This window comes from Prunus dulcis, chromosome 3 (assembly GCF_902201215.1).
Source record: "Prunus dulcis chromosome 3, ALMONDv2, whole genome shotgun sequence".
Classification (NCBI taxonomy): Eukaryota; Viridiplantae; Streptophyta; class Magnoliopsida; order Rosales; family Rosaceae; genus Prunus; species Prunus dulcis.
The window spans coordinates 1,344,968-1,356,488 of NC_047652.1; the positions used below are offsets into that span (position 1 = coordinate 1,344,968).

The following is an 11,521-nucleotide window of genomic DNA, read 5'->3' on the forward strand; positions in this document are numbered from 1 at the left end:
CTTTTTATTTTATTTTTAGTACAAATGATTGGAGAATGAGGGGGTTTGCACAAATACTCATTGGATGCATGAGGTTTCGAACCTCTGCCCATATAGATAGAAGTGAAAGAGCTCAACCAACTAAAATATACCCAATGACAATCATACTTTGACCATCAAATGGTTTCCAACAGGAGCAAACACAAAAACTAGAATACCACACACAACAAAGCTGAAAAGATAAAACTCCTTTAAAAGTCTAAATAATGAAGTGTGCATGCATTAATTCTTGAGAGAATAATAGCAACAGGATATGGAAGAAAAAAGAAGAAGTTAAATATACCATAATTTAATTAAAATACTAGGGTCTAAACCCAAAACCCTCTTTTGTAACAACAAAGAAAAAAAAAACAAAAACTCTTATCCAACTGAATACATGGTTGTTTATCAATGATGTGTTAGTTGAATTGACTTTAGTTTTTGGTGCGCTCTTAAGTGATCCTCAATATAAACCCACATAATACCCTTGTGTGTAAGTTTCCTATCTCCCCTTTAACTTGAACAACCAAAAAAAAAAACTTTGTTCTTAAAAATTAGAACACAACTCCTATACCAACTCAAATAAATTGGTGGAATACAAATCTAATTAATTGGGTGTTTGATAGAATCACTCAAAATAACAAAGTGAGAATAAAAAACCATTCTCAAGTGTAATTAATTGTTGCAATACAATTCCAATACAACTCTTAATCTCTTCATCATAAAATTGAATTACTATTTTTTATTTATAGATTATTATAAAATTATTCATGGTTGAGCTTTTATTTGTTATTAGGTCTACTTTTAGGATCCAAATTACCACCTTGGGTTGGCGCTGCCCAAACTTTCCTGAATTGAATGCCACTACCAAAAACGCACAAAATTACAGATTTTGAGGGCAGCACACAACGTAAGAGAACCTAAACAATCGCCATCTCTAAACCCAAAATCACGCACTCAGTTTTGCCTCTGTAGACTGCAGTACATCCAGCCAAACGCTAAATTCACTCTCTCTCTTTACTTTGCTTCTTCCATGGAAGCCCTTGCAAGCTCTGCGTTCGTCCCGGAGACGCACCCAGTTCTTCATAACCCTACTTCAATCAGAACTCCAAATAAGCGAAGTGGGTTTCTCAAAATCAGTCAAAGTTCTCATTTTGTTGGGCTGCGGGTTCAAGCTCTCGCAGGGGAGGCTTCTGGGTCCGGTGACAGTGAAGAGGTCAGGCCCTTGAATAATGGGTTTGGTTTAGTTTCTGAAGAGATTCTCTCTTTGTCTCAGGTATGTGTTTTTCAACTGTCTACATGTGCTTGTTTGTATATTAATCTGCAATTTTGTGTGCCTTTTTATTTTTTTATTTTTTATAGTTTTAATAAATCCTGTTTGGTTGCTATGCAGTTGTGGAAACTGAAAATGTGTGGAAATTGAATGTTAGTTGTTGATATTGGTTTTAGTTTTTTATGTGTAAAACTTTTAAACATTTGTGATCAAAGGAAAAGTAAGGAATTTGACATGTATTGGAACCGTTTTATTGGTTTTGCTGAAAAATCAGCAATCTTTATGAAGAAAGAAACCTGTCAAGTACACTTAAATTTTGAGATAAATCCTTGATATTCCGAGAAATAGACCCAGCAATTTATATCAGCAAGAAGGTGTAACTGAAAAGAAAAAACCATCTGCAAGGACTAGTTAAAGTGCTGCAAGTGCAACAATATCTGAACACTCTCAGGTTCCTCCCAACCATAGGTGATACAGCAGATTGGCCCAAAACAGCAAGACAGCTTAGTGGCGTGATAACATTTCACAAAGTGCATTTAGCCAATTCACAATCTATGATTGAGACTGAGAATTCAACTTAAAACCTTCAATTGCATTCCTCCAAAACCTACTATCAAAACTACATTCAGAAAGTAGGTGAGCTCGGGAGACCATAGAACATTTCCTTGCCAGCCCTAAATTGCCAGCCTTTGTCTTGTAGTTAAATGATTTTTGATATCTAACTGAGCTTCAAACGATGGTTGTGAATAGAATCTTTATCAGAAGGTAGTCTTTAACAGGTCTATTATTTATAGCTTTGGTGTGGAATTATAAATATATGGAAACTTTAAGAATGGAGAATTGGTCACTCCAAATTCGTTTTGCAGTATTAACATGTCTTTTTGGTACATAGTTGTTTGTTTGCTCTCATTTTTCTAATTGCATCTGATCATATTCTGTCTTCTGTTTACTTGTTTTGAAGGGTGATTTAAATCAGTCTGATAGTAGTGAGAAGAATGTGAGTGAGGCATTAAATTTAGACATGTCTTTTTCATCCCCATCTGCAAATGGAGCAGCAGGGGGAACGAGAGCTGGGCTCTTTAGAACTCCAATTTCTGGCGGGGTGCAGAGTGCAACTTCAGCTCATGGGTTACCTCGACCCGCCTTAGCTGTACGCAATCTTATGGAGCAGGTAAAGACCTTTTTTCTTCCTTTTCTTTTTGAATTTTGAAAGATACAATAATTTCTGTTCACCTGGACAGGATTTATTATAGCTAGTAGCGTATTTATTTTTAAGCTGCTAAATATATTTTACTTCCTAATTCAAGGCTAGATTTGCTCATTTGTGCACCGTAATGTCGCGCATGCACCATCGACGAGAAGGATATCCATTTGGTTCTCTGGTTGATTTTGCACCTGATTCTACCGGGCGTAAGTTGTTGAATATGTTCATTTAAGTAAACAATTTAGAGTTCTTCCTCAATAGAAAAAAATCTGCGTGTAAAGTAAAAATTTAGGTGTCAATCAGACAGAACTGTAGATCACTCCTTTTACTATGTTCTTTTTCTTTATATAACTTGAACAATATAGTGTATGCTATGAAATTCAACACGCTATATAATAGTCTGTTTTGTCTTTGTTTATGTTGGTTGACAGTTTGAACCATAGTCCTTTGTATTTCACAATTTTTTCTTTTGGTCTGTATTTTGGACCTCTGGCTGATCATTCTACTATTCACTGATGGTATACAGATCCTATATTTTCGTTTTCACCATTGGCCATCCACACACGGAATCTGTTAGCTGATCCAAGATGCACACTTGTTGTGCAGGTTAGTGATTTGATAACTCTGTCAATTTACCTATTTGTTCACCTTTTGGATTTTGTTAAGCTTTAGCTTTTGTAGATTCCTGGATGGAGTGGCTTGTCAAATGCAAGGGTAACCATTTTTGGTGATGTCTACCCACTTCCAGAGCATCAACAGGTGATTTCTAACTCATGCCTTGCCGAGGACATATTGGGGTTACCTAGCCAGAAGTTTTTGTTTTTCCTTTAGCCATAATGGTGATGTGGAACATGAAGCTTTCCCCTATAGCTCTTTTTGTTCCTGTATGGGTTCTCATTTTTATATTGAAATTTTAAGATATGGATCTCGTTTCATAATTTTATTTTCTCATTTAAGAAAATATGAAATGATTGATTTTGAAGATAGTAGTTAAAAAGTAGGTTTTTATTTCTTCGAGCTCATATTTAGGGTCAATTCGTGGTTCATTGGGTTAATTGTATAGTTGGATGGCAGGTGACCATATGAATCTGGTCTGGAATAGCTTGAGTTTTTAAGAATAGTATTTAACTTGCAGCTGTTGCTACTGCATGTTTAGCTTAAATATGTGTACGGTAGACAATAGAGAAGGGTTTTTCTGGCAGTAGATTTATTGTATTTGGCTGTGTTTGTAGGAATGGGCTCATAAACAATACATAGCAAAACATCAACAGGGGCCTTCTCAACAATGGGGAAACTTCTACTACTTCAGGATGCAGAACATAAGGTTGGTTGTTAGTTTGCCTTGAGTAATTTGTACAGTTTGTGCTTATTTTACAATTAGAAAAGCTCTCTTGTGTTTCAGGTTCTGTTCTTTGCATTGTGTCTGTAATTGCATTTTGACTGCTAGGCTCTTATGAACTATTAAGTTGAATTTTACATTTACATTGTACATTTAATATTCTTTAACTTGCAAAAACCGATTTGGGATTTTGAACCTTTTATGGACGTCTGAAAATGTAATCCTTTTGTCAAGGGCCTCTTTAAAGCTTTAGTCCATTTTCAACAGGGGCTAGGTCATCTTTCTTATTAGGTGGTTAAGGTGTTGACTATGAACCACTCGGTAGATTCCATGTTTCTGCGTACTGCCTTTCTCTATTGATTGTTCTTATAAAATGGAACTTTTTGGACAGAATATTGAAAAGTTAATTTATTCGTAAAGATGAATTAGGTGATGCATTGTGAAAAATACTAGCGAACTATATTCAGGTTAAAGTAATATCAATATAGTGGAGTCACAGCCTTGCTATGGGGAAAAGTGTATGTAAAAGTATTCCGGCTTCTATTTCTGGGCACAAATTTCTGATGTTGCCACATTGCCAGTGCAGTCTGTGTGCATTTTTTCTTAAAATTTAAAACTGTTGTTTATTCAATGTCTATATTCCATGCTGGAACTTATATTGTTTATTTCTTGCTACCAGTGACATATATTTCATTGGTGGATTTGGCACTGTTGCTTGGGTTGACGTCAAAGAATATGAGGCCCTTCAGCCTGATAAGATTGCTGTTGACGGAGGGGAGCAGAACCTGAAGGTGTGTGCTCGGATTATTATTATTATTGTTATTATAATTATATTATCATTAATATTTCAAAATATCCTATTGAAAAAGTCAGTTTGAAATGGAAGAGCAAGAAGGGAACTAATTTGCATGTAAGGCTGTAAGGGACATTTCTTTAGTGCTTTGTATATGCCCTTGATAGATCTTGGTCAACACATAGCATGCTCGTCTTGTCCATGTAATCTTTATGCCATCTTGTAGTATTTATCTGTTTGTATGGGTCTCTTGTTTTCCGCTTGTAGATTTTGCAAATTTGCATCTCACTTTTAATATGCACAGGTTGGGGCTTTGGTGGACTTAACCATTTTTAACTCTCTATACATTTAGGAACTTAATGCAATCTTTTCGAAGCCCCTGAAAGAACTTTTGTCTGCTGAATCTGAGGTCGATGATGCTGCTCTCATATCCATAGACAGCAAAGGAACTGATGTTCGGGTCCGTCAGGGTGCACAGGTAAGTTTTTTAAACTGACAATCTTCTGAATTTCTTATGCTATCATGTTTCTTATACTCCTCATGATTGTAAAAAATTATCTTTTGGTTATTGCAGTTCAACATACAGAGGATATCATTTGACGAAGGCCATTCTGTCGAGACGTTAGAGGAAGCCAAGGCTGCTCTTAGGAAACTTATAAACAAAGGCCGAGTATTTAAGTTATAAAAGTAAAAGACAGGCATTGCCTTATAATGCATTTGCCTTTTTGCCTTATGAGAGATGAGGAGAATGGATAAGCGTGGATGGTTGGTGACTGTAAAACAAGTCGCAGTCCTTTCAAATTTCAAATTTCAAATTTGAGAACAATAACCACATCCGTTTTGTCAACTTACATATAATGCTGTTAACCTATAGGAACTGTAATAATAGCACCATTATATGAAGAAAATGAGAGAACATTATCATGTTGGTAAATTTTGTTTCGTATGAGCTAAGAGCATTCACAATGGGCTCCCTAAACCATCTCCTTAGCTAAAATTTAGGGAGGAATTGAAAAAATTCACCTCCAACCATGCTTCCTATTTAGCTCCTAAAATATGGAGACCTCTAGGAGCTCTTAAATCTGAGGAGAGAGAATTTCTAGTGACTTCTTATAATTAAATGCATATTTATTTAATATTATTTTAAGTATTTATTTAAAGCCTATAATTTTTTATTGTTGCTTTTGTGTCTACACTTTATTCAAAAATTGAATTTTAAAAACATTAAAAATATTTATGACTCTTTAAACTAGGGAGTATGGTTGGAGTTGAAATTTTATAGAGAGTTTCTAAAATAGTTTTCTAGTGTTTTTAGCTAAATTTTAACTAAGAAATAGAAAATATGATTGTGGATGCTCTAAAATAGGGTTTTTTTTACAGTGCATTATTTATTCTCACTCTGGGAATTACTGAGAAGTTAAAAAAAAAAGGCATCTGAGTTTCTAAGAGTCTTTTTGATATAAATACAAAATATCCTTTGGACTCACATGGGAGGAAAGACGTTAGACTTTTCTCTTCTCATCTTGTTAATGTTGTGGATATGTTTTGGAAGACCTATAGATAAAGTGTGCCGTGGATTTACCAAATATTTGGAGCTTTTCATCTGTCTATTCAATCCCTTTAGGGAGACAAATTTTCCATCCAAGGGTCAAAACTATGCCACCTATTAGATCAGTGGATTGTATTAGTCCACTTCATCAGTGTTATATCCTTAATGATGACTATACCTTAGGTGGCAGTGGCACCAAAATTCCATGACCTTGCGGCTTGTGCCTGGCAGCAGGTTCATGCTTAGTCAAATTACGAGGAGGTAGCATCGAGCCTTTATTATCCTTCTAGCTTAAATGCAAAGCCCCACATGAAATTACTTACTGAGGAATTTTCCATAATAAGTTCACCTACTTTTAATGGTCCATACATGAGATCTAAGCATATATTTGTTCCTATATTAAAAAGAAAAATACTACTGGATTAAAAGTTAGTTCGTCACTCATGCATAAATTACCATATCATGCGTGACACATACGTCTTGTTAATTTGATGCTGCAACGCTGTTTGTGTGCACCCTAGACCCGACCAATTTTTTCTTGGTGCTTCCATTTGTGAGCTTTCCCTTTGGTTCACCGTCCGTACACAGAGCGCGTGGAGAGAAGAAGGAATAAAGAGACTTGGATTGAGATATGTTTGTCTTATAAGTCATAACTTTAGTTTTTTTGCTAAATTTAAAGTTAATTTACAGGAACAAGTGTAGAAAATGAACCAGGTTATTGGAGTGAAAAGCTTATAATTTCATAAACAAGACAAAAAAACAACAGGTACTACAGTCCACCATTCTCTTTCCAAAATGAAAATTTACCGTCTTCTTCTAAATCAACAATGAAAAGAAAGAAAAGGAAAAAAGAAACAGAAACTCATTTACCTTTCCTTTGCCATGAACAATCTGAACAAATCAAACCAACCCAGTCTTGGAGCTCTCTACCCTCTGCCCAATAATACCTCACTTTCCCAAGAATCACAGCCATAAATCCCCAACAACCTACAAGAAGACAAACATAGCTTTCTTCCATGGCAGAAACCAGTACTAGCAGTAGCAATAGTTTCAATAACACCAATGGGGGCTCACCAATTTCCTACATAGCCCAAGACCACCTATTTACAATCTTGTTGCTTCTTCCTGTAGATTCAATTCTTTGCTTTGCCATGGCCTGCAAGAAGTTTAGAGCTTTGACAGCCTCTGACACTCTGTGGGAGTCCATATGCAGAAGGGACTGGGGTCCCAAATCAGTTGAGGCCCTCAAGGCTTCAAATTTTCATCATCAGCTGCCTTGGATGAGGCTCTACAAGCAAGTCTCTCGCTTGGACTCTGTTTATTGCCATAAATTGTCTAACCCAGATGGGGAATTGGCACCAAGTCCCAGGGCCTCTCATTCTCTCAATTTTGTGTCTGATTGCTTGGTTTTGTTTGGTGGTGGCAGTGAGGGAGGTCAGTCGGTTAATCTTGTTGAAAATTCTCCCAGCTCTACTTTTCTTTTGTTCGTGCTTCTGGTTTATTTGTTTATGTTTCATGATGAAAAATCTCATGTTCTGTGTTTTGATGATTGGTTGTTCATTTTATTTATTTAATGGGGCTTCTGAGATGTCTTCCTGGTGTTTTGGTTTAAAAAATTATACTGCTTGAGATTTCACCATCACAACTTTATATTTTATTGAACTTTATAATCCATTGGCTAGATGAAAGTCATTCCACATGCATTCTTATAAACAATATAGAACATCTCATAAAATATATGTTCATAAGTAGTTTATGTATCTGAATAGGGCATGGAGTCTTCTAGTTTTTCATGCCCCCTCCTACTTGTTCCACATCATTTCTACTGGGTCTCTTTGGTTTTGGAGGCTTTCTGAACTTGTAAAATCAGTGGAGATGTTGTGAGCATTGACAAAATGTCTAATTGTTTCTACGACAAAATTATAGGGAAACTCTATGATGAGAAAAGGACCACCATGACAATAATGCTTCATATGTTGCCTTGCATGAATTGCATGTAGGAATAAGCTTTTTAGAAGTCTGACCAACCTGAACCTGAACAGATAATGAAGGTCTCTATCTCTACATTAAAGACAAAATGGTCAAACGAATAGTTGGCAACCTGCTCAACTTCTAAACCCCATCCCTCTGCTCCTCCTCCTGAATTCTAATCTTGAAAGATCAAATTTTTTGATTTTGTTGTTGTTGTCAGTTCTTGGTTTGATCGAGTAAATTATGGAACTTGAAAGAACATTTTTTCCATTGATCAGAGAGGTTAGGTAGTACTAGAATCAATGCCCAGCTTCTCAAGATTCAGACTTATGCTTACAACTCTACTGTTCCTTTTGATCTGCAGAACTGCAGAATATTAGAAGAACATGCTGAGAATAAATGACTTGTGGTTTCAGTTCTGATATTCAGAAAATTTAATCTATGCAGGCTATATAACCCCATTCAAGTGTCTTTTTTTTTCCTGTAGATAACCTCTTTCAAACTTGTAAGCAGGCAATGAAATTGTTATAGAAACGATTTAAATGACAACTCAAGATACTTGTGGCCACCTTTCTATAACCGAACACCAGCTCCAAATTGTATTTAGTTCCAATTTTATCATGGTTACTAAGAAAGAGAGTCAGCCATACCCTCCCTTGGAATCAGGTCGCACGTAGATAGTTGGATGTGTACCGGTTGGTCCAGTATTGCCAGTGGTAAATTCTTATTTCCATTTCGAATTACTACAGAAATTTAGAAATTATGGAAATTGTATACTATTTACCACAATATTGCACAAACGGTCCCTTAATATGCCAATTCTCATGCCAAATAGAAGTGCCTTCTTTCATATTCAGTAATTACTTGTCACATTTAAACAGCAGAAGTTGATACTAGACCTGTTGGATCACTAGGTTTGAGGCTTTTCTTTCCTATTTCTCTTCATATCATTAGTTAACATTAGTCTTATAGTTTGAAACTAGGCCCCTCTATGTCAGTCAAGAAGGGGCATGGTCAAATAGCTATACATAAGGATAGTCTCCATTTACACCAGTTGCTTTGTTACTTAGCATGCCTAGACTTGTTTTGAACTCTGTTTCCTTCTAAATTTAGCCTTTAAACCTTTGCTCACAGGTGTTGGCTGACTGAGTAGATGTTTGAAGTTATATTTACATAATTTGTAAAACATTTGTCATTCTATAATCTGCACCAAGCCACTGTTTAATCTAATTCATGAATGAATGAAATTTGTTCACAAAAGGCAGAAATCTAAGACGTGCTGTATCCATTTAGGAGTGTAGTAATCCTATGAACTCTGAGAATCTACTTCTACTCGTAACCACCCAAAAAAGAAGACTAAAAAACATAGTTCTTCAGCTGCACAACAAGGTGCTGTCTTCTTTTTAGTCAGTTAACTAAGTTTTTCTATTCTTTTCTCAAAGGCTCTTTCAAACTTCAGCAGGTATAATATATCCCTTTTGTCGAACTTTGCCTATGGTTTTTTTCATCAAACTGGGAGAAGACAACAGTAATCTGCACACCATTGAGTCTGAATAAAGTAGATTAATTTGGTTTCATTTATCAGAAGTTGAAGTTATATCAGTACAAGCTAGTCACTCCTATAAACATTTATTGAGCAGTGCAAGATTACTGTATGAATATGATAGAATTATACAACAACTAACCATCTTAAATGAATTGTCTTCTCAGTTGTCCTTGGAGCGTGCTTGTGTTTCTTGTCATGTACTTTTATTTTAATAACCAACCATTCTGTTTCTGTTGTTTGTTATTTTTTAGGACGCCATCTAGATGACACATGGGTGGCATACGTTGGTAATGATTTTCGGAGAATGTTGAAGTGGCAGAAGATGAATTCAGGCATTCCAAGTGGCAGATTTGGGCATTCATGTGTTGTTATTGATGATTTTCTTGTTCTATTTGGAGGAATAAATGACAATGGAAGCCGTCACAAGGATACATGGGTGGGGAAAGTAGCATGCCATGAGACCCTTGGTATCACACTGTCATGGAGGCTGCTTGTCGTGGGGCCCGATGCACCTTCGCAGCGAGGGGCTCATGCTGCATGCTGCATTGATGGCAGAAAGATGGTTATCCATGGAGGAATTGGGCTGCATGGTGTCAGGTTGGGTGATACATGGGTGTTGGAACTCTCCGAAAACTTTCGATTTGGAACTTGGTATGAAATCGTGGCTCATCCATGTCCGCCAGCTCGCTCAGGACACACATTGACTTGCATTGGGGGAACCCGAACAGTTTTATTTGGAGGGAGAGGATTGGGCTATGATGTGCTTCATGATATCTGGTTCTTGGATATTCATAAAGGTCAACCTAAATGGGTACAAATACTCTATGAATTACAAAATGTTCCTGGAGGAGTTTCCCTCCCTAGAGTTGGTCACTCAGCTACTCTCATCTTAGGAGGTCATTTGCTGATTTGTGGAGGAGAGGATTCGTACAGACACCGGAAGAATGACTTCTGGGTTTTAGACATAAGTGCAGTTCCATCCATTACAATGCAGCCAACTACACTCAACTCTGTGCAGTTATTGGCAAAAATGTGGAAAAGGTTGAAGGCAAACGGTTACAAACCCAAATGCCGGTCATTCCATCGTGCCTGCACAGATAATTCCGGGCGTTACTTGTTTGTGTTTGGTGGAATGGTGGATGGCGTACTTCAGCCTGCTGACCCTGCCGGGCTGAGGTTTGATGGAGAGCTCGTCCTTGTGGAGCTTGTGCTCCAGCTGTAAGGAGGAATGAGTATATCATTGGTACAAAAGATGAAGATGCTTTAATTATAGAAAGGAAAGGAGACTTTTTTCGACTGGTGCAGGCTTCCTAAAATAGCCATTAGCTCCAGCATCAACAAAGGTTGGCACTGCGAATGCATCACTAGTCAACCCAAAAATTGGCACTCCAAATCCCAACAATTCTTTTAACTAGCCATGGCAGAGTTAAGAGAATTGCTGCGATTTTGGGTGCCATTTTTGGGTTGCCCTGGACCACTATTACTTACACGTTCACGTAGCCAGCCTTTGTTGCTGCCGAAGCTGATGGCTACTTTAGGAAGCCCCCAACAATCGAAAACTTGCAATCATATTTGATCACGTGCTCCAATCTATGTAAACAGTTGAGGTACGTGCATACGTACAAAGCAAGCCTCCTTTCCTAAAGCATCGTCATCATTTGGTTAATTACTTGCCATTCCAGTACACCCTGTCTTGTACAAAGTGGCTCATAACTTGCTCTGTACGTCTCTTTTGAATTGAGATTATCTGTTCTACGAGAAAAGACAAAAAAGAAAAAATTAGAATTGAGATTCTCTGACTAAATGGATTTTTCATGCATTGTTATCA

General features: G+C 36.9%; 2 protein-coding genes across 2 annotated transcripts; both read left to right on the top strand.

Annotated features, from left to right (window-relative positions):
• Nucleotides 1–824: 824 nt before the first annotated feature.
• Nucleotides 825–5,561, top strand: LOC117623215. The gene is made up of 9 exons (XM_034354112.1): nt 825–1,294; nt 2,253–2,462; nt 2,599–2,701; nt 3,022–3,101; nt 3,177–3,254; nt 3,728–3,819; nt 4,514–4,625; nt 4,980–5,105; nt 5,202–5,561. The coding sequence occupies exons 1-9, from the start codon at nt 1,052–1,054 to the stop codon at nt 5,310–5,312; spliced, it is 1,155 nt and encodes a 384-aa protein (XP_034210003.1). The 5' UTR covers nt 825–1,051; the 3' UTR covers nt 5,313–5,561.
• Nucleotides 5,562–6,900: 1,339 nt separating this feature from the next.
• On the top strand, nt 6,901–11,521 carry LOC117622402 (F-box/kelch-repeat protein At1g51550). The gene is made up of 2 exons (XM_034353063.1): nt 6,901–7,610; nt 9,945–11,521. Exons 1-2 carry the CDS (start codon nt 7,193–7,195, stop codon nt 10,913–10,915), a joined length of 1,389 nt encoding a protein of 462 aa, XP_034208954.1. The 5' UTR covers nt 6,901–7,192; the 3' UTR covers nt 10,916–11,521.